This window comes from Bos mutus, chromosome 11 (assembly GCF_027580195.1).
Source record: "Bos mutus isolate GX-2022 chromosome 11, NWIPB_WYAK_1.1, whole genome shotgun sequence".
In the NCBI taxonomy this organism is placed as follows: domain Eukaryota; kingdom Metazoa; phylum Chordata; class Mammalia; order Artiodactyla; family Bovidae; genus Bos; species Bos mutus.
This window is the reverse complement of record NC_091627.1, coordinates 68,659,361-68,682,528: the sequence shown is the minus strand read 5'-3', so window position 1 is coordinate 68,682,528 and position 23,168 is coordinate 68,659,361. Positions and strand designations below refer to the sequence as shown.

The following is a 23,168-nucleotide window of genomic DNA, read 5'->3' as shown; positions in this document are numbered from 1 at the left end:
ATTGTTTAAATTATGCAACATACCTCAACTCTTGCCTTATAAAATTCAATATCATGTAGTCTCTCTTTGTATCTGCTGACTTCACTTTCAAGCTTATCAACTCTGACGGCCTTCTCCCGAAGTGCATCTAATTCATCTCGATACATTCTTGCAGAACGAGCATCGGAAAGCAAATTCATGTTCTAAATATAAACACATACTAATACTTAAAATATTATTCTTTATTTTCAAATTGATAATGCTTAGGTTGTGCAATCTGATGAATTTACAAAAAAGCCCCAATTATTTCTGTCCTTTAAAAGTGTGAATTTTTATGGGATGAGGAAGCTGAGTGGTTAAGGAAACAGACTGCTAAAAGTGTGAATTTTCTGGTATAAATATTATACCTTATTTTTTTTAATGCAGATATATAAAGTCTTTTTTTTTAAACCAAGAGTAAGAAGTATTTTAAAAATATACACTTCTATACAAATATAAAAACACATGCATACATACAAGTTTTTATATATAATGTTCACTACTAAGATTGTAAAAAATACTCAGGACATTTTAAATTAAGTAAATCTCTTAACATAACTGTTTGCAACGAATTTAAGGTTAAAAGCTAACTTCAAAATATAAGATAGTAAAAATACAGACGAGGCAAACTACTACAAAAATTGATCATTAGTTACTTTAGAGAAATGTTTCTATCCAGATATGTTACCAAAATCCTGCTAAGTTTTTAAATACTTCCACATGAATGATTACTTGCATATGATTAGTATACACCTCTACATCATTTGAAATAAATATTAAAATACAAACTTTAAAAAGTCCTCTTGCAATCCTTTGAATAACTATAATTGAAGCATGATCCAGAGACATTTGTCGGTCCCTGAAAGCCTTCTGGGGAGTTCATCAGGTCAAAACTATTTTCATAATAATACTAAGACTGTACTTGCTGTTTCACTCTCATTCTCTCATGAGGGTACAGTGGAACTTTCCAGAGGCTACACAGATGGCATGTTATTAACTTAACAGACTGAATGCAGAAACAGATATGAGAATCTGGTAGTCTTCAATTAAGGGAGGCATTAAATAAAGAGATTTGCAAAAATATAAAAGATTACTATGCTTCTAATTTTTTTGTTGTTTTGGAAAATAATGGTTATTTAGTTGCCATACAATTTTTATGTTAACATGGAATGGGCTGAGTATTATTTTCAAATGAATTAATAAATATTTTTAAATTACTAGTTTAAATTTCAAATATAGTAAATTCCAGTAAAGGGAATTCACATTAAATAATCCTCATTAATTTTTAAGAGTAAAGAAGGGTCTTGAGACAAAAAAAGATTGAGAATCACTGTTTTAGATGGAACACAAAAAACCCTGCTACCAAGCAGTGAACAGCAGCCACAGCATATCTAAAACTAAAGGTTATGATCCCTAGATTCATTCACCTAGGAAGGTCCCAGGTTTATGATCCCACAACTGAAGCAACCCTGGAATTTAAAATGGCGGCTTAGGGGAAGTAAGGACAAGAAAGAATTTTCCAGCCTTATCCCAATCTATCATTTATGGCTTAAAGAAGACCTCTTGCACTACCTTCAAATGAAAACAAAACATTACAGAGTAATTAAAAGAAGCAAATTCTTAAATAGTCTTAGTTCATGATGAAAAAACACAAAACTTCAGAAAAAATAAAGACATTTTAAAAAGTGTAGGATCTACATGGTAGAAAAAGAGAAAAATTAAAATGCATTCTATTCTATGGAAGTTAACATAAAGCACCGTAAGACAGCAGAGACTTAGGGAAACATACATAAGCAGCACAGTTTAGCAGTAGAGGTGTTCCAGCTGTCAAGTCCACAGAAGCCAATACATAAAAAAGGGAAACCTGGAACTGTCCTAGTCCTAAGAGGTTCCCTGAAATCTCAGCAAGGTTTGAATAGCACACTGATAGAGAAAAAAGAAAACTCCAAAGTTCTTTCCAGTTTTGATTTCTAGTTTTGGCTCTGGCATTTCTGAAGACAGAAACACTGAAAAAGTCATTATATTTCATTAAACCTCAGTAAGCAGTAAGGCAAATGTTGTAAATTATAAGGAGAAAACTCAATTTCCAATTGATATTATATAATGAAAGTTCCAGGTACAAACCTCTTGCTGCAGCCTTTTTAGCTCTATTTCCATTTGCTCTAGTTCTTGTTTACAGTCCAACAATTGTTCAGTCTTTTCCTCCCTGAAATGCAAAAAATATTTATTAAATAAAAAACTTTGTGCTTTGAAAACTATGATCATCTGAACTAATACAAATATACTATTATTATTAAATATCTAATTTAACATAATATTGGTCATGACCTCAAGCTGGGGAAAAAGACAAAGAAATTGGTATTAAGAATTTATATGGTTGGATGTCATCAGACTCACCCTTAAAGTTCTCCAAATGCTAATAACCTCAATGATTAATGTCCTCATAGTTCATAATGTAGCTTCTTTTTCTTCATCTCTTCTGTCATTTCCTGATTCCCATCTCCTTACTCTCTCTCCCTCTCTGTATTGTCACAGACAAATCAGCTGGAAGAGTTCTTAAGCAAGGCAATACTAGCTGGGTCTGAGACTTTAAGGGTCTCCAGACTATTTTCAATATTTACAATGACCTAAGGAAAATAATACAGTGCCACACAGATATGTAAAATCTTTGACTCTATTAGTTTCTACCCTGAAGTCTGGACACTTTTGTATTTCTCCTGTAACACTTTTTTCTTTTTACACTGTGTTCTAACTCCCATTTTCTATCTCTCCTTTAGAGCCAAGCTCCTCGAAATAAGTCTCCAGTCATTATCTCTACTGTCCACCTTCTGTTCTTAAATAATAAAAAATAAATGTTCATTATGTAGAACAATCTGCTTTTGACATCTCATATGTGCTTATATTTAAGTTTTTTCACAGAGAAAATTTTTATTGAAGTACAGCTGATACACAATGTTATATAAGCTACAGGTTATTGTGATTCACAATTTTTAAAAGTTATACTCCATAAAATATTAGCTATATTTCCTGCATTGTACGACATATCCTTATTTTATACATAAATAAATATAGCTTATTTTATACATAAGTTTTACCTTTAATCCTCTACCTCTATATTGCCCCTCTCCACTCCCTCTTCCCACCAGTAATCACCTGCTTCCTGTATCTAAAAATCTGTTTTTCTTGTTACATTCAGTAGTTTTATTTTTTAGATTCCACATATAATTGGCATCATACAGCATTTGTCCTTGTCTGATTTATTTTACTTAGGATAACAACCTCCAAGTCCATCAGTGTTGTTTTATTCATTTGGCTGTGTTGAGTCTTAGCTGCTGCACGAGGGATCTTCATTCCATTGTGCAGGCTCTCTAGTTGTGGCCTGAGGGCTCTGGAGTGCAGGAGCTAAGTAGCTGCAGTGCACAGGCTTAGCTGCTCTGTGGCATGTGGGATCTTAGTTCCCTGACCAGGGATCAAACTTGTGTCCCCTAGATTTCAAGGCAGATTCTTAACAACTGGACCACCAGAGAAGTTCCATGTTTTTAAAATAGCAAATTTTATCCTTTTTATGACTGAGTAGCATACCATTCTCTCTCTCTCTCTCTCTCTCTATATATATATATTTTTTCTAGACATCTTCTTAATCTAATCATCTGTTGATGGACACTTAGGTTGCTTCCATATCATGGCAAGTATAAATAATGCTACTATGAACACTGGGGTACATGCATCTTTCTGAACACCACATTAACAAACTGATTAATAAAAACCATACGATCATCTCAGTAGGTGCAGAAAAAGCTTTTCACAAAACTCAATACTCATTTATGATTAAAAAAAAAAAAACTCTGCAGAAAGTGGGCACAGAGAATAATAAACTATATCCAACAAACCCAGAACTAACATCAGACTCAACAGTGAAAAGCTGAACACATTTCCATTAAGATCAGGAACAAAAAACAATGCCCACTCTTGGCACTTTTATTCAACATAGTCCCAGCCACAGCAATTAGACAAGAAAAAGAAAAGGAATGCCAATTTAAAGGAGGAATAAAAACTGTCACTATCTGCAGATGACATACTACAGACGAAACTGAGCAAGACTCTGGCAGGTCCTTCCAGGTACAAATCTTTTTCGTCCCCCATTTCTTCTTTGTAGGAAATAGACTTCATTCAGCCTTCAGACTCCCTGAGATCTAAAGGGCAGATTCAAACAGCTGCTACTCACGGAAGGAAGGGAATGCAGAAACAGAGGAGGAGCAGCTGAGAAACAACAGTCCAGCAATAAAGCAGGGTTCTGGTTCTTCCTCAAGGAATATATGTAACAATATCTTTGAGCTTTTCTGCAGAACTAAGGCCTCCACTCAGGTGGAGAATGGTGCTCAGAGAATGGTTAAAAATTTAACCGTTTTAAAATGGTTAGTTTTAAATGTACAGTTCAGAAGCCTTAATTAATTTTACAATGTTAAACTATCACCACTACTTATTCCCAAAACTTTTTCCTCATCCTATTCAGAAATTCTATACTCATTAAGCAATAACTCTCCAATTTATTTTCTATCTCTCTCAATTTGCCCATAAAATATATTTCATTTAAGTGGAATTATTCAAATTTATCCTTTTATCTGGCTTATCTCACTTAGCAAGCTGAGATGGCTCATCTTATGGCTCATTCCATGGCTCATCCATGTTGCAGCAGCATATCAAAATTTCATTTTTTATGGCTGAATAATAATCCACTCATCTCACACGCTAGTAAAGTAATGCTAAAAATTCTCCAAGCCAGGCTTCAGCAATACGTGAACCGTGAACTTCCACATGTTCAAGCTGGTTTTAGAAAAGGCAGAGGAACCAGAGATCAAATTGCCAACATCCGCTAGATCATGGAAAAAGCAAGACAGTTCCAGAAAAACATCTATTTCTGCTTTATTGACTATGCCAAAGCCTTTGGCTATGTGGATCACAAGAAACTGTGGAAAATTCTTTAAGGGATAGGAATACCAGACCACCTGACCTGCCTCTTGAGAAACCTGTATGCAAGTTAGGAAGCAACAGTTAGAACTGGACATGGAACAACAGACTGGTTCCAAATAGGAAAAGGAGGATGTCAAGGCTGTATATTGTCACCCTGCTTATTTAACTTCTATGCAGAGTACATCATGAGAAACTCTGGGCTGGAGGAAGCACAAGCTGGAATCAAGATTGCCAGGAGAAAATCAATAACCTCAGATATGCAGATGATACCACGCTTACGGCAGAAAGTGAAGAAGAACTAAAGAGCCTCTTGATGAAAGTGAAAGAGGAGAGTGAAAAGTTGGCTTAAAGCTCAACTTCAGAAAACTGAAATCATGGCATCGGGTCCCATCACTTCATGGCAAATAGATGGGGAAACAGTGGCTGACTATTTTTCTGGGCTCCAAAATCACTGTAGATGGTGATTGCAGCCATGAAATTAAAAGATACTTACTCCTTGGAAGGAAAGTTGTGACCAAGCTAGATGACATCTTCAAAAGCAGAGACATTACTTTGCCAACAAAGGTCCGTCTAATCAAGGCTATGGTTTTTCCAGTGGTCATGTATGGATGTGAGAGTTGGACTGTGAAGAAAGCTGAGCGCCGAAGAATTGATGCTTTTGAACTGTGGTGTTGGAGAAGACTCTAGAGTCCCTTGGACTGCAAGGAGATCCAACCAGTCCATTCTAAAGGAGAAAAGTCCTGGGTGTTCATTGGAAGGACTGATGCTAAAGCTGAAACTCCAATACTTTGGCTACCTCACGCGAAGAGTTGACTCATTGGAAAAGACTCTGATGCTGGGAGGGATTGGGGGCAGGAGGAGAAAGGGACGACAGAGGATGAGATGGCTGGACGGCATCACCGACTCAATGGACATGAGTTTGAGTAAACTCCAGGAGCTGGTAATGGACAGGGAGGCCTGGCGTGCTGCAATTCATGGGGTCACAAAGAGTCGGACACGACTGAGCGACTGAACTGAACTGAATAATCCACTGTGTGCCCACAAGCACATTTTGTTTATCTGTCCATCTGTTCATGCCCATTGGGTTGTTTCTACTCTTTAGCTATTGGAAATAATGCTTCAGGTGAACAATGGCATGCCAGTATATGTTTGAGTTCCTGTTTTCAATTTTAGTGGGATATACATAGGTGTGGAATTGCTAGATTATATAAAAATTCTATATTTAACTGTTTGAGGAATATTCTAATGCTTTTAATACACTTATTTTTTTCTGGATGTTTACATATTTAACATTTTAAAAAATATAAACAGAGCAACCACTTTTGTGCAAAATTCTTCCCCACCAAGAGTATATTAACACATACTCATCTAAACTTGGAGAAGGCAATGACACCCCACTCCAGTACTTTCACCTGGAAAATCCCATAGACAGAGGAGCCTGGTGGGCTGCAGTCCATGGGATTGCTAAGAGTCGGACACAACTGAGCGACTTCACTTTCACTTTTCACTTTCATGCATTGGAGAAGGAAATGGCAACCCACTCCGGTGTTCTTCCCTGGAGAATCCCAGGGACGGGGGAGCCTGGTGAGCTGCTGTCTATGGGGTCGCATAGAGTTGGATACAACTGAAGGGACTTAGCAGCAGCACCATCTAGACTAGTTTCTTCATCATTATTCTGTGTTTTACATTTAGCTCTTTAATCCATCTGAAATTCACTTTGGAGTTTGTGAAGTATGACTTTAATTACTGGAATTTCCAAAAGTGTTACCCAGAAGGATCTACACTTACTAATAAAATAATCCCTTTTTGCACCCATTTGACCATTCTATCTACAGTGATGAGGCTTCCATTCACATCTTCCCACTGACACTATTTATCACAGTCAGTCAGTCACCTATTGCCGAATCCAACACATTATTTTCAGATCTTTGAGAAACTTAATGCAGTTCATGCCACTCTTCTTAATATGCTTCTCCTTTGGTTTCCATGACTCTACACTCAGGATTTTTCTAGTTCTCAACATACTAATTCTCTGATTCTTTTGCTGATTTCATGTTTTGTGCCTATCTTTTGGCTAACAATTATCAAGTTCTCATTATCTGTGCCACACACTTGTGCTATGCATTTTATACTCTGCCAAGCACTTAATCCTCACAAGAACTCTAAAGAAGTAGTAGCTCATGATTGCAGCTTACCTTTGTTGAGCGCTTATGTAATACACACTGTTTACTTACATATTTACCTCACACAACAACCCTACAGTAAGCACTAATATTATTCCTATTTAACAGTCTAGGAAACTGAATAGCCTTAGAGTTTCTGTAACTTGGCCGCAGTCACTCAGTTAGGAAGTGTTGAGAGCCAGGATTCACATTTTAGAGTGCCTCTAAAGCTCATGCACTTAATCATTTGCTCTACCTGTTATTTTGTATATGAAGAAACTGAGTAATGTGGGTAATAAATGGTGACATCTACCTTGAATCACTTAAGCACCTTTCTAATATTTGTATTCTTCAGATTACATCCTTCACATTCTTCATGCTCGTGGGCAGTCTGATCCATTCCAAAGGTTTCAATTAGGACTTACATGTTGCTGCATATATTATTCTGCACGAGTATACTAATGATCTGAAATCTCTACTCTGCATCATGGGCAAGATAGTCAATTATCTAGTTGATCATCTCCACAGAAGTATTTCAAAGGCACCTCAAACTAAATATGTCAAAACCAAACTTGTCTTTTACCTTAATAGTATTCCTCTCTCTTATGTTCCCTGTCTGAATGAACGGCATCACCATCTAGACAAACGCTACTTACAGGAAACTAGGAATTATACTGAAGACCCTAATTTCTTCGTTAACACCTCCTCTTCAACCTCATCATTAAAACCCTGGATCAGGCCCAAACCACTTCTTGCCTGGACTGTCCTTCAATCTATCTTTACAATGACACCAGAATTTATTTTTCCAATTTGAATACTCACTAAAGGTCAACTACTAGGTTGATATATCTTTATTAAAACAGAAATCTGTTTTTAAAGTGCTCTCCCATACAAAAAAAAAATCTTCAGTTGGCCCACACTGTTTAATATTCAAATTTCTCAGCACTGCATACATGACATTCTACTTATCCACTCCATCATTTTCAGCTTCATTTCCCCTTGTCCCTCTTCATATTCTATTGCTGCTGTTTCTTCTGCTTCTACCCATCTGAGCCTTTTCAACTTACTTAATGCCTAACATCAGGTGAAATGTTACTATCTCTATGAACTTTTCCTGACACCACTCCCTTTTCTCCCCCAAGTCAAAAGTGAATAAAATTCACTTACTCTCAACTGTGGGGTATACAGATTTCTAATATCCCTCCAGTTTTCATGTAATTTCATGATGGACCAGAAGGCCTGGCATGTTGTGGTCCATGGGGTCGCAAAGAGTCAGACACGACTGAGTGACTGAACTGAACTGATTAAAAGTTTATCTCAAAATTCAACTTAAAAATGGGCAAAAAAAAAAAAAAAAAATGGGCAAAGGAACTGAATAAACATCTCTCCAAAGAAGATATACAAACGGCCAATAAGCACATGAAAAGAGACTCAACATTATTAGTCATGGAAATGCAAATCAAATCTATGGTTGTAATAAAAGGGCGTATAATAACATGTATTGCTGAGGATGCAGAGACACTAGAGGCCTCATACTTTGCTGGTGGTGATGTAAAATGGTACAGCCAAATAGTTTGACAGTTCCGCGAAAGGTTAAACACAGAGCTACTATATGACCAAGAATTTCCACAACTCAGTAAATACCCAAGAGAAATGAAAATATGTGTCTATACAAATAAACACACATGAATGTTCATAGGAGTATTATTTAAATAGCCAAAAAGTAGAATACAATCCAAACGTCCATCAACTCATAAATGAGTAATCAAAATGTAGAATGTCCATAAAAGAGAGTATTATTCAACCATCAAAAGGAATGAAGTACTGCTATATCGTACAACATGGACGAATCTTGACAACATTATGCTAAGTGAAAGAAGCCAGAAATAAAAGGTCACATAATGTATGAGTCCATTTATATATATGAAATGTCTAGAACAGACAAATCTATAGAAATAGGAAGTATATTAGTGGTTTTGAGGAGCCAAAGGCCAAAGGTGATGCAGTGACTGTTGATGGGTATGCAGTTTCTTTCTGGGGTGATGAAAATGTCTTAATATTAGATGGCATGGTTCAGAATGGGAGAAAATAATAGCAAATGAAGCAACTGACAAACAACTAATCTCAAAAATATACAAGCAACTCCTACAGCTCAATTCCAGAAAAATAAATGACCCAATCAAAAAATGGGCCAAAGAACTAAATAGACATTTCTCCAAAGAAGACATACAGATGGCTAACAAACACATGAAAAGATGCTCAACATCACTCATTATCAGAGAAATGCAAATCAAAACCACTATGAGGTACCATTTCACATCAGTCAGAATGGCTGCGATCCAAAAGTCTACAAATAATAAATGCTGGAGAGGGTGTGGAGAAAAGGGAATCCTCTTACACTGTTGGTGGGAATGCAAACTAGTACAGCCACTATGGAGAACAGTGTGGAGATTCCTTAAAAAACTGGAAATAGAACTGCCTTATGATCCAGCAATCCCACTGCTGGGCATACACACTGAGGGAACCAGAAGGGAAAGAGACACGTGTACCCCAATGTTCATCGCAGCACTGTTTATAATAGCCAGGACATGGAAGCAACCTAGATGCCCATCAGCAGATGAATGGATAAGAAAGCTATGGTACATATACACAATGGAGTATTACTCAGCCATTAAAAAGAATACATTTGAATCAGTTCTAATGAGGTGGATGAAACTGGAGCCTATTATTCAGAGTGAAGTAAGCCAGAAGGAAAAACACCAATACAGTATACTAACGCATATATATGGAATTTAGAAAGATGGTAACAATAACCCTGTGTACGAGACAGCAAAAGAGACAGTGTTGTATAGAACAGTCTTATGGACTCTGTGGGAGAGAGAGAGAGGGTGGGAAGATTTGAGAGAATGGTATTGAAACATGTAAAATATCATGTATAAAATGAAATGCCAGTCCAGGTTCGATGCACGATACTGGATGCTTGGGGCTAGTGCACTGGGACGACCCAGAGGGATGGTATGGGGAAGGGGGAGGGAGGAGGGTTCAGGATGGGGAACACATGTATACCTGTGGTGGATTCATTTTGATATTTGGCAAAACTAATACAATTATGTAAAGTTTAAAAATTAAATAAAATTAAAAAAAAGAAAAAAAATATTAGATGGCATGGGATGATTGAACAACTCTAAGAATAAACTAAAAAGCACTGAATTGCATGCTTTAAAAGGTTCAATTTTCTGATATATGAATTATATTTCAATAAAGCTGTTTTTTCCTAAAAAAAAAAATAATTTGCATGAGTAAAAAACTCTTTGGAAACACTGGATCCAATAGACAAAGAGAATTATTAAAGGAAGCATCTGATAGTGTAAACTATTGCATAAAAGTGAAATTTATAAGGAATTACTTCTTCTTCCATCCAAATTCCAAATTACACTTTTACTCGAAAGTGTAATTAACCGAAAGTGTAATAAATCGAAAGCAATTATATTATGATGTACCACCCACAAGTATGCTATCAATCTGCATGTTCTTATTACAATTATTTATTTCCATTAGGTATAAGGCAACCTAAACTATTTTTATCTACCATGATTCCACACTTCCATCACTTTAGTAAAGATCTATCCCAACAAAAACACTTAAAACAGATGTTAACAGAATAAACCCATGAAGGAACAGACTTTCAAAGGACAGCAAACGATATAGATGGTATTTGATGTAATGCTAGTTACTGAGAAAACTTGCTATATCTGGGATATTTATTTATTCATTAAAAATATTCATTTATATTTTCCAGTCAGCATGAGACCAAATTTTACTAATCTCTTTAAATTGTCTGGAATTTTAAATAACACTATGCTCAAGTAAATTTTATTTTAAAATCAAATTTTAATACAGTGCAAAATGTTAAATGAATTCACAGCCATCACTGCAGTTCTAATTGCATGCTTTATCTAAAGACTGAAGAAGATTGTGCTAAATTATATGGAACGAACTAGTGTTCACTGTTTAGGCTATCCATTAACTGCCAGTCAAACTAATAACAGCAATCTCTTCCCTAATTTTCATGGTGCAGCTGTTTATAGAATATCTTGGGCGTATTCACTTCAACAGATACATAATACCGCAGACATTCACAATGAAAGCTGTATTTTCTTGTTTTCAAATTTTCCTATGGACTGTATATTTTTTCTACCTTGCACATTCAACCACTTTCTTAAAACTAACTGCTTTAAACAGTCAATAAACTTAATTGCTATATGGTGGTTTTAAATTTAAAATCTACACCCCAAAGTCTAAATTCCAAGAAAACAAATCCCCCCCAAAAAATGAAAAAAACAAGGAAAGAAAAAGCCTATAACACACAACTCCTTTGTTTTTTAAAGTGCAATATAAAAAAATCTCCAGCAGAGACTGGTTGGGTCTTTACAAGTTATTCACCAATGTGACATTTATACTGATTTTCCTGTAATGATTTTTGAAAGTTAAATAAATATATTAATTTTATCAGCACTAACCAATCTGAGTATTTACCATTTTTAGGTATGTGACTCAGGCATTTCAATTACTCCATGCAGAAGATACACAAAATTATTTTTCTGTAATACTGTACACCAAAAATTCATTTTATAACATTAATTTTGAAAAAGCTAAACTTAACCATTTGTATCAGTGGTTGTATTTTGGATTTCATGGAATGAAAAAATAAAAAAAATTAAGCAGACCTTAATTTGCAAAGGAAAAACATTATTTTATAAAAGAAAGGACATCCTAACACTAGAAGAATAGGAAGTACATAGATACAGGATAAAGGTCATCCTTTAAGTTGATAAGATTTAGCATTAAGAAAACTTTGATAGTGTCTTCATTTTGACAAATACTACTGAAAACTGTGACACAGCCTAGCAACTGGGAACCACGCAATTTCATAAGCCTAAAAACATTGCATTAGGTCACCTTTGCAACCATATAAATTCAACAAGCCTTGACAAGTAGCAACTTACAATTCCTGCCTAAGCCTTCTTATCTTGGCCTTAGCATCTGCCAGCTCCACTGACAGATGCTGCCGACTTTCCGTTCGCTTCATGCCTGGAGAACCACAAGGTGACTGTGCAGATGAAGAGGCGTGGGGTAGAAAATGAAGACCATCCCGCTCTTCAGAGAGCTCTACAATAGTCTAAGGAGACAGAGACCACAGAAGTCCTTTTAGTGTTTTACGTATCAGAGAACCAGATACACAACACTAGTCACTAATTCTAAGTGTTATACTACAATATCAGAAAGAATGCATTGGTCAAAAATGTCTTATTTATTTAATATCTTCATCATTAATGGTGAACTTTTTGTTTTTTGACTATGCCACACAGCACGTGGGATCTTAGTTCCCCAAGCAGGGATCAAACCCACACCCCTTGAATGGTGACTTAAAGACAGCACCGCCAGGTAAGTCCCTTAACTTTGACATATTTAGCTGTCATTTTTTAAAAAAGTTTCATTCAACAGTACATGGTTGAGTTATTTAGTAGATAACACAAAAACAAGACAATACTTTTTTCCCTTCCCAGTGTTCTAACAAAAATTAATAAATTGTGGTAAAACATGTAGAACAAATAGTAACTGTTGGAAAGGCATAGAAGATCTGTTGACACAGTAAAGGAATTAACTCAGGATTAGTATGTCTGTAACTGTTCTGTCCAATAGAGTAACCAGTAGCACAAGAGGCTAATTTCAAGTTTAAAAAATAAAAAATATAGTTCCTTAGCCTTCTTTACTAGAACATTACTCCTGTATCACCATTCCTATGCCTGAACCTCCACTCACTCAACTCTCCCCTTCTGCCCAGTCAAACAGATTATTATTGGCTACTCTAGAGTTCCTATTTGGCCTGAAACTGCAATTAGGCTGTTAAATGTCACCCTTACTTTCTAATTTAACACTACTATGTCACTCTTTGACTATGGTTTGTTCACTCTTCGGGGAAAAAACAAAAGGGAAAAAATATTTATAGAACTCCTAGCTAGATCCAACAAGATCCCATCCAATACTATAATTGGCAACAGAGGCTGTACATCTATTTTAGACCTAAGGAAACTGAGGCACATATAGATTAAATAACTTAAAGTTACACACGAATATAACACAAATTCAAATTCAAGTCTGACTTAAAATGCTATGTCATTTTCCTTACCTACTATCAATTTTTCTATTCCTGTTCCAAGGTGATAAAGAACTCTAAAAAAACTAAACAAATAAATTACAGCCCTACTACAGAAGTTGTCATCCACTTTCAATTAAGCTCTTTCCAATGTCCATCAATTCTTTCACTGAAAATCTTGATCGTTTCCTGGCAAAATTTTCCCATAAAGGCAGATGTAAATATATTCCCTTTTCTCTACATAAGCCCTCAACTACAAACTGCTATCATTACTTCCAACAAATGAACTCTCCTTCAATTTGTCAAAGAAACAGAACCACCTGCAATAAATTCCTCCATTTTTATGCACCTCTTATTCCCAACACATATTCCTTACTTCTGTAACATTTTCAGTTTCTCTCTTCCTATTGCTTTTTTCTCCTTGTTCTTCAAAGACATACAAGTTTCTACTATCTAGGGAAGGGAAAAAAGTCACATTTTCCCCTTTATTATCCTTCTATTTCTCTTTCAATGTTACGTTTCAAAGGATGGTTTGCTCACTGACACTACTTCATCTTGTCTATCTACTACTTAGTATGTCCAGCCCAACTCCACTGCCTCTGTGAATAGTGTTACTAATTTCCACAGCAGCCCAAGCTCGAACTTCACGGAGTCAGCTTTTATTTGCCTATTTTCTTACTGTCTCAATTATCTTTAATATTGCCTTATAACATCTCTTGTCTTTAACAAAAGAACCTGCATACATGTGTGTGTGTCTGTGCTCAGTCATGTCTGATTCTTTGTGACTCTGGACTGTAGCTCGCTAGGCTCCTCTGTTCATGGGATTTTTTCAGGCAAGAATACTGGAGTGGGTTGCCATTTCCTCCTCCAGGGGATCTTTCTGACCCAGCAACTGAACTTGCGTCTCCCATGTCTCCAGCATTTGCAGGCAAATTCTTTACCTGTGAACCATCAGTATCTGCATATAGTAATTACTAAATATCTGTTTCATACAGAAACTAGTACTTAATTACATGCCACCTTATTTTTCATTTACAATGTGCTTTTTTAAAATAAATCAGATACAACCTTCCTTATACTTCCTTTGTATCCCTGATGTTATCCAGCAGAGTAGTGAATACAAAAAGCTGCTCAAAAATATTTAACCAAATTATTCACAAAACAGAAAACTCAAGAAAAGTACTGAAGATACATATTATATTTGAAATTAGCAGGTGGTAAAATTAAAGTATATCAACAATTTCCAGTTGAAAACAAACAGAGCACAAAAGATCTATGGATGCAAAATATTTTTTAAAAAGAAAGAAACCATGGGTAGGGAGGTGGGAGAGGGGTTCAGGATGGGGAACACATGTAAATCCATGGCTGATTCATATCACTGTATGGCAAAAACCACTACAATATTATAAAGTAATGAGCCTCCAACTAAAATAAATAAAATAAAAATAAATAAATAAATAAAATAAAAGAAAGAAACCTAGTGTTAAGAATTAAGAGAGTACCCAGAGGTACTTTCCATTTTGCCTTTTCTCTAATAGTGGTAGTTTCTTGAGCTCAAGAACTCCAAACATTTTCAAAAGTCTGATAGGAAATGTTATTAAGGCATACTTTTAATTTCTGAAAAGCTTTCTCTGATCCTTCCAATCTTAGGTATTCCACTACCAGTTGCAAGTAATCTTTCTTCTTTAAATTCCTATAGTACAACATTTCGGAGAAGGAAATGGCAACCCACTCTAGAATTCTTGCCTGGAGAATTCAATGGACAGAGAGGCCTGGCGGGATACAGTCCATGGGGTCGCAAAGAGGCGGACACGACTGAGTGACTAACACACACACATAGTACAACATTTAGATCCATGTCTCTTTTTTGGTACTTGTCACTTACCAACTTTTATTACAGTTAACTCACTTATTAAAATAATTTCTCTATTAGACTGTAACCATCTTTGGTTCTTCTTTGAAAGTCTGTTGCTCTCACATACTCTAGTAAAAGTTCTTACAAAAAGTAGGTATTTATCAATATACGTTGAAGAATGAACATATGATACAACAAGGCTAAAAATTTCAGGTGACGATAATTACAGAATTCATCATTAAGGAAAAGTATCAGAGCAGAGATTTAGGCAAAGGTATTATAAAGGTCAGGATCACAAGTGTTGGAGTTAGAATGGGCAAGTCACCTAACCTCTCTGAACTTTAGAATCTTCATCTATAAAATGAGATTATTGTGTAGATGTACTAAAATTAAGTACACAATAAATCTACAATACAAAGCTTGGCCTAAACAGTGACAATAAATACCTAGTTTTTAGTAAAAGGAGACGATCCTGCTGGAGTTTAGTCAAAGAAGATCCTGGCCTGGGAAAATGCTGCTGGAGGACATGCTACCCACTGCAGTACTCTTGGGCTTCCCTGGCGGCTCAGATGGTAAAGAACCCGCCTGCAGTGCAGGAGACCCAGGTTCAAACCCTGGGTTGGGAAGATCCCTTGGAGAATGGAACAGCTACCCACTCCAGTATTCTGGTCTGGAGAATTCCATGGACAGAGGAGCCTGGCAGGCTACAGTCCACAGGGTTACAAAGAGTCTGACACAACTGAGCCACTTTCACTTTCAAAAGATGACTGAAGAGATCCTTGTTTCATAGCATTAAGGAAAAAAAAGTATAATTAAAAACAATGTGACCAAATTATACTTTCTACATCAAAGTGAAACAAATGATGACAAAAGTTCAATAAAAACAGAGGAAAGGGCTCTCTGTTCTGACAAGGGGGAGCACCCCCCGTGGATAGCCTGTGGCTGCCCAATTCTGGCTATGCCAGCAAGTGGAGGATTTGAGTGCTAGGATACCCACTTGAACTCCCAGTGTGAGTACTACTGCCCGCCAGGATACATACTGAAAGTGGTTTTACTAAAACAGTAAAAAGATTACTAATATAAAAAAGAAGATACAGCATATGGTTCAAGACTGACTGAAAATAAAGTGATCTGAGTATCTCAGGGTAGGTGGTTTCATATATTCTAGGAATGTTTTGAAACTCAATTCTTTTCTTCCTTTGGTCTCACTGTCTTAAATTTTTTAAAAATTTAGCTGTTGCTTTAAAAAACGTTTCTTTATTTCCTATATATTCTTCTCTTTTAAAGCCATAAGAAAAGCTAAAAATTCCCATCAGAAAGGAATATATTTTATAGAGCAATGAGAAAGCTTTTTATTCCAAAAGCATCTCTAGAAATTTCTCCTATATAGTCTTTCATTAGTCCCAAGACTAATCAAATTCTCCATAAATAAACTCAAATCTGTTTCTCTCATGTAAATTGAACAACTGATCAAAGTTTTACAATCTCCAGAATGACAGAGTATTTTGGTCTGCTATTAAGAAAATATTACTCACCACCACATGCACTAACGTCTAGACTTCTCTAAAAATTATAAACTGCTCTCAAAGAATGCAACCAAAAAGTCTGGTGCAATTTTACTCCTTTTAAAAGCAAAGTACTTTCTTAAAAGAGCTTATAATAATTCTTTTTTAAAAATCACACCTCATTAAATTGCTACAAAAATTTGAGAACTTTTGTGGGACATTTTATTCAGAACACCTGTTATTCTCCTTTTATTAACACATTTTTTACAGTCTCAAAATGTGGCAATGAAACTACAAAATTAACCTTAATCAAATTCTTAAACTTTGAAAAAGCAATGGTTTTTCCACTTACATCAACGATATTTTTAGTTTTATACTTTTTCCAGAACTCTGGTTTCATACTTGTTGCCAGAACTATAGGGATGAGTTTTTAAAAAAACACAGAAGAACAAAATCAGAGTAATTTAAAAGGAAGGGGAAAATAAAATCTAATTGCAGTATGTTTACTAGCACTTCGGGGCTCTTATGCATCCTTTCTGGTTCCTGTGTTACACAAAAGACATACAGCACCTTATTACCTGTCCCTAAGAGACAGACTATCAATTCTCAAAAATCTCTGAAGTTTTTTGGAAAGGAAACTTTCGTAATATACAAAAAGAAATTTACAAACCTCTGAATGTTCATCTCTCTCATCTATAAGCCTTTTTAGATGCAATACCATATTTTTCAAGAGTGGTTCTATTTCCTCCTGAGACATATCAGTCACTTCCATCCATTGTAGATCAAACACATTTTCCTGATTATGGGTTACCTTTAGAAAGCAACCAAAATAAACAACTTTTAAATAGTTAATACTTAAAAATAAATTTTAGTACATTAGGTTAAATATTATATATCCCATATAATAAAAATATGAAAAGTAAACATGTATAAAAACATTTCAAATTAACGAATGCTGAAAAAAGCTTCTACTAAAAATTATTTTCACTAAATATAGTCTTTAAATGAATTTATTTTTACCTTCTAACTAAAAAATAAGATTTAATTCAAGGCATTCCTAAGGAAAGGTAATACTATTATTTCTGTCAACTGCTTTAATAGAATCAATTGATCATTTCCTTAGATAAGACTAAATTAATTGTAACTGAAATCAAAAGCAAAAGTTTTTTCTAATCCTATACTATATAATATTATTGCAATTTTATTCTTGAAAAGCAAAGTTTTTACAGTTTCTGAGGTGACACTATCATAGCACCTTAGGAGAAAAGGACTCCTAATAAAGATTTTTAAAAGAATGGAGAAGTTATATAAGTGAAATACTTATTTCTTGTTTTCCATTTCTCACTGTGATTCTGATATTTTGCTTTAATTTTCACAATAAACAGAAAAATAACACTTTCAAGAATGGTGGCAAATTCAGTAACGTGTGGCACTCAACATTTATTCAAAATAAAATACAAATCACAAAGCTAATGGAAACATATATATAAAGGGAAACTACCAACAAAACTGTATCTTGTTATGTACTAATATGCTTACTGTTGACCATATTACTGACAAGAAAGCAGAGTTCTATGGACATTAACTAACAGAAAAGATAACATATGGAACACAAAGTGATTTAAATAGAGATTATTTAAATACAACTCTTCCCCCTTCCATTTCCTTAGTTCTCTCTAATCAACATGTAAAATTTAACACACTGTAGTTCTAAAAACTAATAAGTATACAAGATTAAAAGCCCAAGACAAGAAGATGCAGAAATAGCTTTTAAAAAAGCAGAAACAGCTTAAAAAAAAAACTTAACAAATATTAACTTCAATTATTTGACATTGCACATTATGTCCTATATTTAGCTTTTACATGGATGTTACAAATCACTAATGTATTTATAATTCAAGCAATATCTTGAATAGAAATTCTGCTGTGCCCATTCATTAAAACAAAATCACTGGAGTGACATAATACATTACCTTAGCTCATTTTAATTTGAATTACAGCCAGTGATCCACTTTATGCTGTTTCCATTCACTATATCATGCATGCTATGCTGTCTAACAAAGAAATATACATTCCTCAGATAGCACTTTCTGCCTATATCCCTATGGATAAAGTCAACAGTACATCTGTAGTCAGCACTGTGCCATTATAGATGATTCACTTAAGAAGCTATGTCTAAAGAAAAGAGGATGATTTGCCTAAAAGCAGAGTGCATCTATATTTGATTTTTATTTATTCTTGCTTAAGTTATGACTTTAAGTATTTGGGGAGATACACAAATATAATGTATGATGAGCTTCATAAAAAACACATAAACATTTTATACAGATTATTACCTCTTGAATATGTGCGGCAACTGCTGCTTTCGTATCAAAATCTAAACCTTGAATTCTTTCAATAAATTCTTCTTTTTTCTGACACTAAGGGAAATGAATAGAACAATCACTCATACTTTATAGGGTGTAGTTGTTAATATGTTGTAAATAAGTAAAAACTCATTAGGCTAAAAAGCTTGGCTACAATGAGGGTTTAAACAGCACAATGAGGGTTTTGTTTTGCATTTAAATGATCTCTCTAATATACTTACCTAATAAAAAGATTAAAATTTAGAAATATTTATTTAAAAACTAAGGTACTGAAAATCCATATTACTTGTATGCTGAAAAGTTCTAAAGCAGGTAATCATTACACAACTCATGTGAGGTCAGTACAATATTATTATGCTAACTTTACAAACAGAGAAATAAAGAATCAAGAACTTGTTTCAGGGAGGATAAGTTACTTGCCAAAAAACACAGTGAGTCAGTGGCAGAATTCGGAATATAGCCAAAATGCTCAGTCAGTCTTTGGCTGTCATCAAACAACACAGCCTTTCTTCTTGGAAAAAAAAATTCTAAGCAATTTTTACTTCAAGCTTACAATTCATTCTCACATCTTTATCCTATCAGTCTCAATGAAAGAAATCTCTTTTTGTGGCCCAGTTCAAAACATGTAAGATAATACAATAAATATTTGATCTGTTTCTAACAAAAAGTTACCGGGGCAAAATTTAAGAATGTATATACAAGTACACATGTAGCAAGTGGAATAAAGGCAGCAATTCTTCATTGTGTACGTTAAAAAAATCTTGATATAAACTAAAAATGTTATAATGCAAACCTTATCTTTTCCTTTCCAATCAGTACTGAATAAGAGCTTAACATGCATCTTACTGTTTTATTCTGTCTTCCCTCGACATCTCTTATACTGTAATCCAACTGTTTGTGTAACTGTATTTTTACAGCTATCAAATGAGAAGTGCATACAAAATAGACAGCACTGCCTTGTCTAGCTTAGTTGCATCTTTTGGGCCAATTACTGAACTCACTAGAAGGCACTAAACTCAAAAAAGAAAAACTGGGTCTTTGGTCAATAAGAAACTTAGTAAGGTTCTGATTTATACTCTACATATTACATTATAATATTCTATTTCTATTGCCACACAATTTAACTTAATTAAGCACATTTCTATCAGTGCAGAAAGTTCCTCATCCTATAAAAACAAAATTAATAGGATAATACAAAAATATTTAAAATTAAATTACAAGAAATGTAAAGTTTTCAGTTGTAACGAGGAAGTCAGAGTTTTGGGGAACATGTGATAAAAATTACCAGGTTTAAAAGCAAGATTTTTGGTCTACTGACTAATATCTGACAGGCATAGTGAGAACAATTAAGAATGACTTTCAGATAGTACCTTTGTAGCATATATAAAATAACTTTTTAGGTATGGTAACCCCAATTTTTAAATTTTATGCTTCCAAAAGTGTTGCCCAATAAATAGTTTGAGCCAATGAGCATACATTAAATGGCAGGGTTATAATAACTATGACTCCATGAAGAGTCATAATTCAACTGCCATACATCTGGCTGATTTAGGTTTAAATTAAACATACACTACAGTTCCCTTTTCTAAGTCCTAGAGCCACTGTTTATATTTATACTATCTTTAAAAGCTCACCCTTTAACACAATCTCAACACAAATCAATGAGAATTCTTCCTTTACCCTTAAAATACCTAAAATTTGTACTAAATCTCACCTCTATTCAAACTTTAGAAGTTTTAAGAAGGCTAGACTTTCTTAAAGAATAAACAGGCTAGACTTTCTTAAAGAATATAGGATGAAGTTGATAGGTTCTTGAAGGCTAGAAAGGAGAGAGTACCAAGATGGAAAACAGAATGAGAAGACAGAAATTTTGAAACTGAAAAATCAGAAAATCAGCGTTGTCCTACACAGTACTCAAGAGCTACCTATGGCTGAGTATTGAAATGTAACTAGTGCAAATGAGCAATTGAGATTGTAATTTTATTTAACTGTAATTAATTTAAGCTTAAACAGCAACATGTGGCTAGTGGCTATTCTACTGACAGTCCAGTTCTAGAGCATAGAAAGTCTGGTGTTAAAAACAGAACTACAAATAGTTTTACTTCCAATTATAAAGACTCACATGAAGACTAAATAAGCATTAGCAAACTTTTTCCACTAAAATTAAGCTCTTTTTTCTTTATATACAGTTCTTAAAGTGTTATGGGCACTGAAGAGATTTCTAATTCTATTACAGTAACTAACTTCTAAGACAGCAGATGATTGAGACTTCATAATTTCTGCCTTTTGATCATCACTCCTCTTCCCTTCAATAACACATACACATATAAGTCATAAGGATGTTTTGGGAGAGGTTTTCAGGGTACCTTTAGGGAACCTGTCAAGCCTGGGGTCTTTAAAAGCCTCAGTATTTTGTAAAAAATTAATTTTAATTAAATTAAAAGAATTAAATTAACATAAACATAATTTATGCTATCATATATGACTATCTGACAAATAGTGTCATATTTGACATATATGACAAATTTATAAATAAATTTGAAATAAAGTAACAAAAAGTGTTTTTCTTCAGAATCTCCTTAGCTTACACAGATATGTTAAAATTTCTAACATGGACTCTGAACAGCAAAGGCCCATCCTTTAAGTCTTTCAGAAAGTAGAGCCTCAAAAATTTACAAAAACTTATTAAAATAAAAATATGAAATATTTTAACTTACCTGAACTGCACAACCCAGTAAAAGCAAAAGCAATTTTTTAACTTCTTCTGTGCCTTGTTCTGAAATGAAAATAATTACTAGGTACAACATTTTACTTAAGTTCAACTTTGTGATAGTGGTAGAATGGTATTCACAACTTGATCAAGGAATTAAGTTTCTAAGTACAGTGAATTCAAAAGAGCAGCTCTTTATGTGCACAATATCGTAACAGCAGAAGAAATGTGCAAGGATCTCAAATTTGAAAGGCTGCAGTACAGATAAAAAAGCTTTCAAAGCTCTATGTGATAAAGGATGCTAACTGTAAATCCACTACTTCTCCATAAATTATTATGTTACAACAGGATACCAAATTAAGAACTGCTGCTATAGAGACATGCCAGAGTCAGCCAAAATGGTCCCGAATAAGTTTGGCTTCTTTTAGGCCTACTGGCTTTTTTTTCTGAAACACCTATCTTATATGATTCATCTACCTATAAAATTTAAATGGCTTTTCCATTATGTAGAGTCATCAGAATCAAAATCTTAAATGTCAGTTACAGTGAGGCTGGTAAAATAAAGGTATATAACAAGCAGGATAAAAGTAATGGTCTGTAACAGAGCTGGAAAGTATATTCACTGTCCAACAGTATTCAATCCAAATTTTCTTAAAATACTGAGTCACTCCAGAATTTCACCATCAAGCCAATCTGTCTACAAGTCAGTCCAAATTTTCTTTTCAAATAATTCCTCCTACTCTCCATGAAACCTTCTTAGCTATAATCACCCTTCCCTAAATATACATAAATACACATGCCACTGCCATAACTTCTGTTACTCCCTCTGCCTGTCTTTCGTCGCTACCCCTCTCCTCTAATGAACTACTTACTAATCACAATAATATGCACAGCTCTTACATCTCTGTGTAGTCTTCCTTGACCCAAATACCAGTGGTCTCCAACCCTCACTAATTTGCCAACTTTAAGAATAATCAATAGCTCCATATTTTATAAGTCTTAACATTTTTACATCTATTTTGCATTAATTATTACATGACCCAGTAATCTGTTTATCACCCACCAAAACACAAGATCCTCCAGAACATAAACCATTTTCTTTATATTCCTGGTCCCTCTAACTTGGTAAGTAAATCCTAAATATATGTGGAATTGAAAACAATTTCATTCTACATACAACACTTTTTCATTTTTTATTTGTATATTTAAACATTCCAGAATGTCTTGAAAGAGCACATAACCTCCTAATTCACCCCCATTTAATGGGTAGTTTCCTCAACAAAACCAGCTGCTTGCATTTAGTTTTTATTTTGGTTTTATCTTTGTTTTGACTGAAGGTCGGAACTGGAGAAGATATACTTTATTTGGGTTACATGTAGCCTGTAAGAATTAAGTCCTTTGTTGAAACTGTTAGGTAGCTGTTA

The 23,168-nt window shown here is 34.5% G+C and overlaps 1 protein-coding gene across 5 annotated transcripts in view; it reads right to left on the bottom strand.

Moving 5' to 3' along the window:
* CCDC88A (coiled-coil domain containing 88A) overlaps positions 1-23,168 on the bottom strand; it is a 118,899-nt gene that overhangs the window by 58,882 nt on the left and 36,849 nt on the right. For all 5 annotated transcript variants that reach the window (XM_070379555.1, XM_070379556.1, XM_070379554.1 and 2 more), the window contains exons 5-10: positions 21,752-21,810; positions 19,005-19,088; positions 17,339-17,479; positions 12,158-12,330; positions 2,143-2,224; positions 24-182 (exon numbers count right to left, since the gene is read on the bottom strand). In XM_070379555.1, coding sequence (XP_070235656.1) covers positions 24-182; positions 2,143-2,224; positions 12,158-12,330; positions 17,339-17,479; positions 19,005-19,088; positions 21,752-21,810 — 698 coding nt within the window. The remainder of the gene's footprint in view (positions 1-23; positions 183-2,142; positions 2,225-12,157; positions 12,331-17,338; positions 17,480-19,004; positions 19,089-21,751; positions 21,811-23,168) is intronic.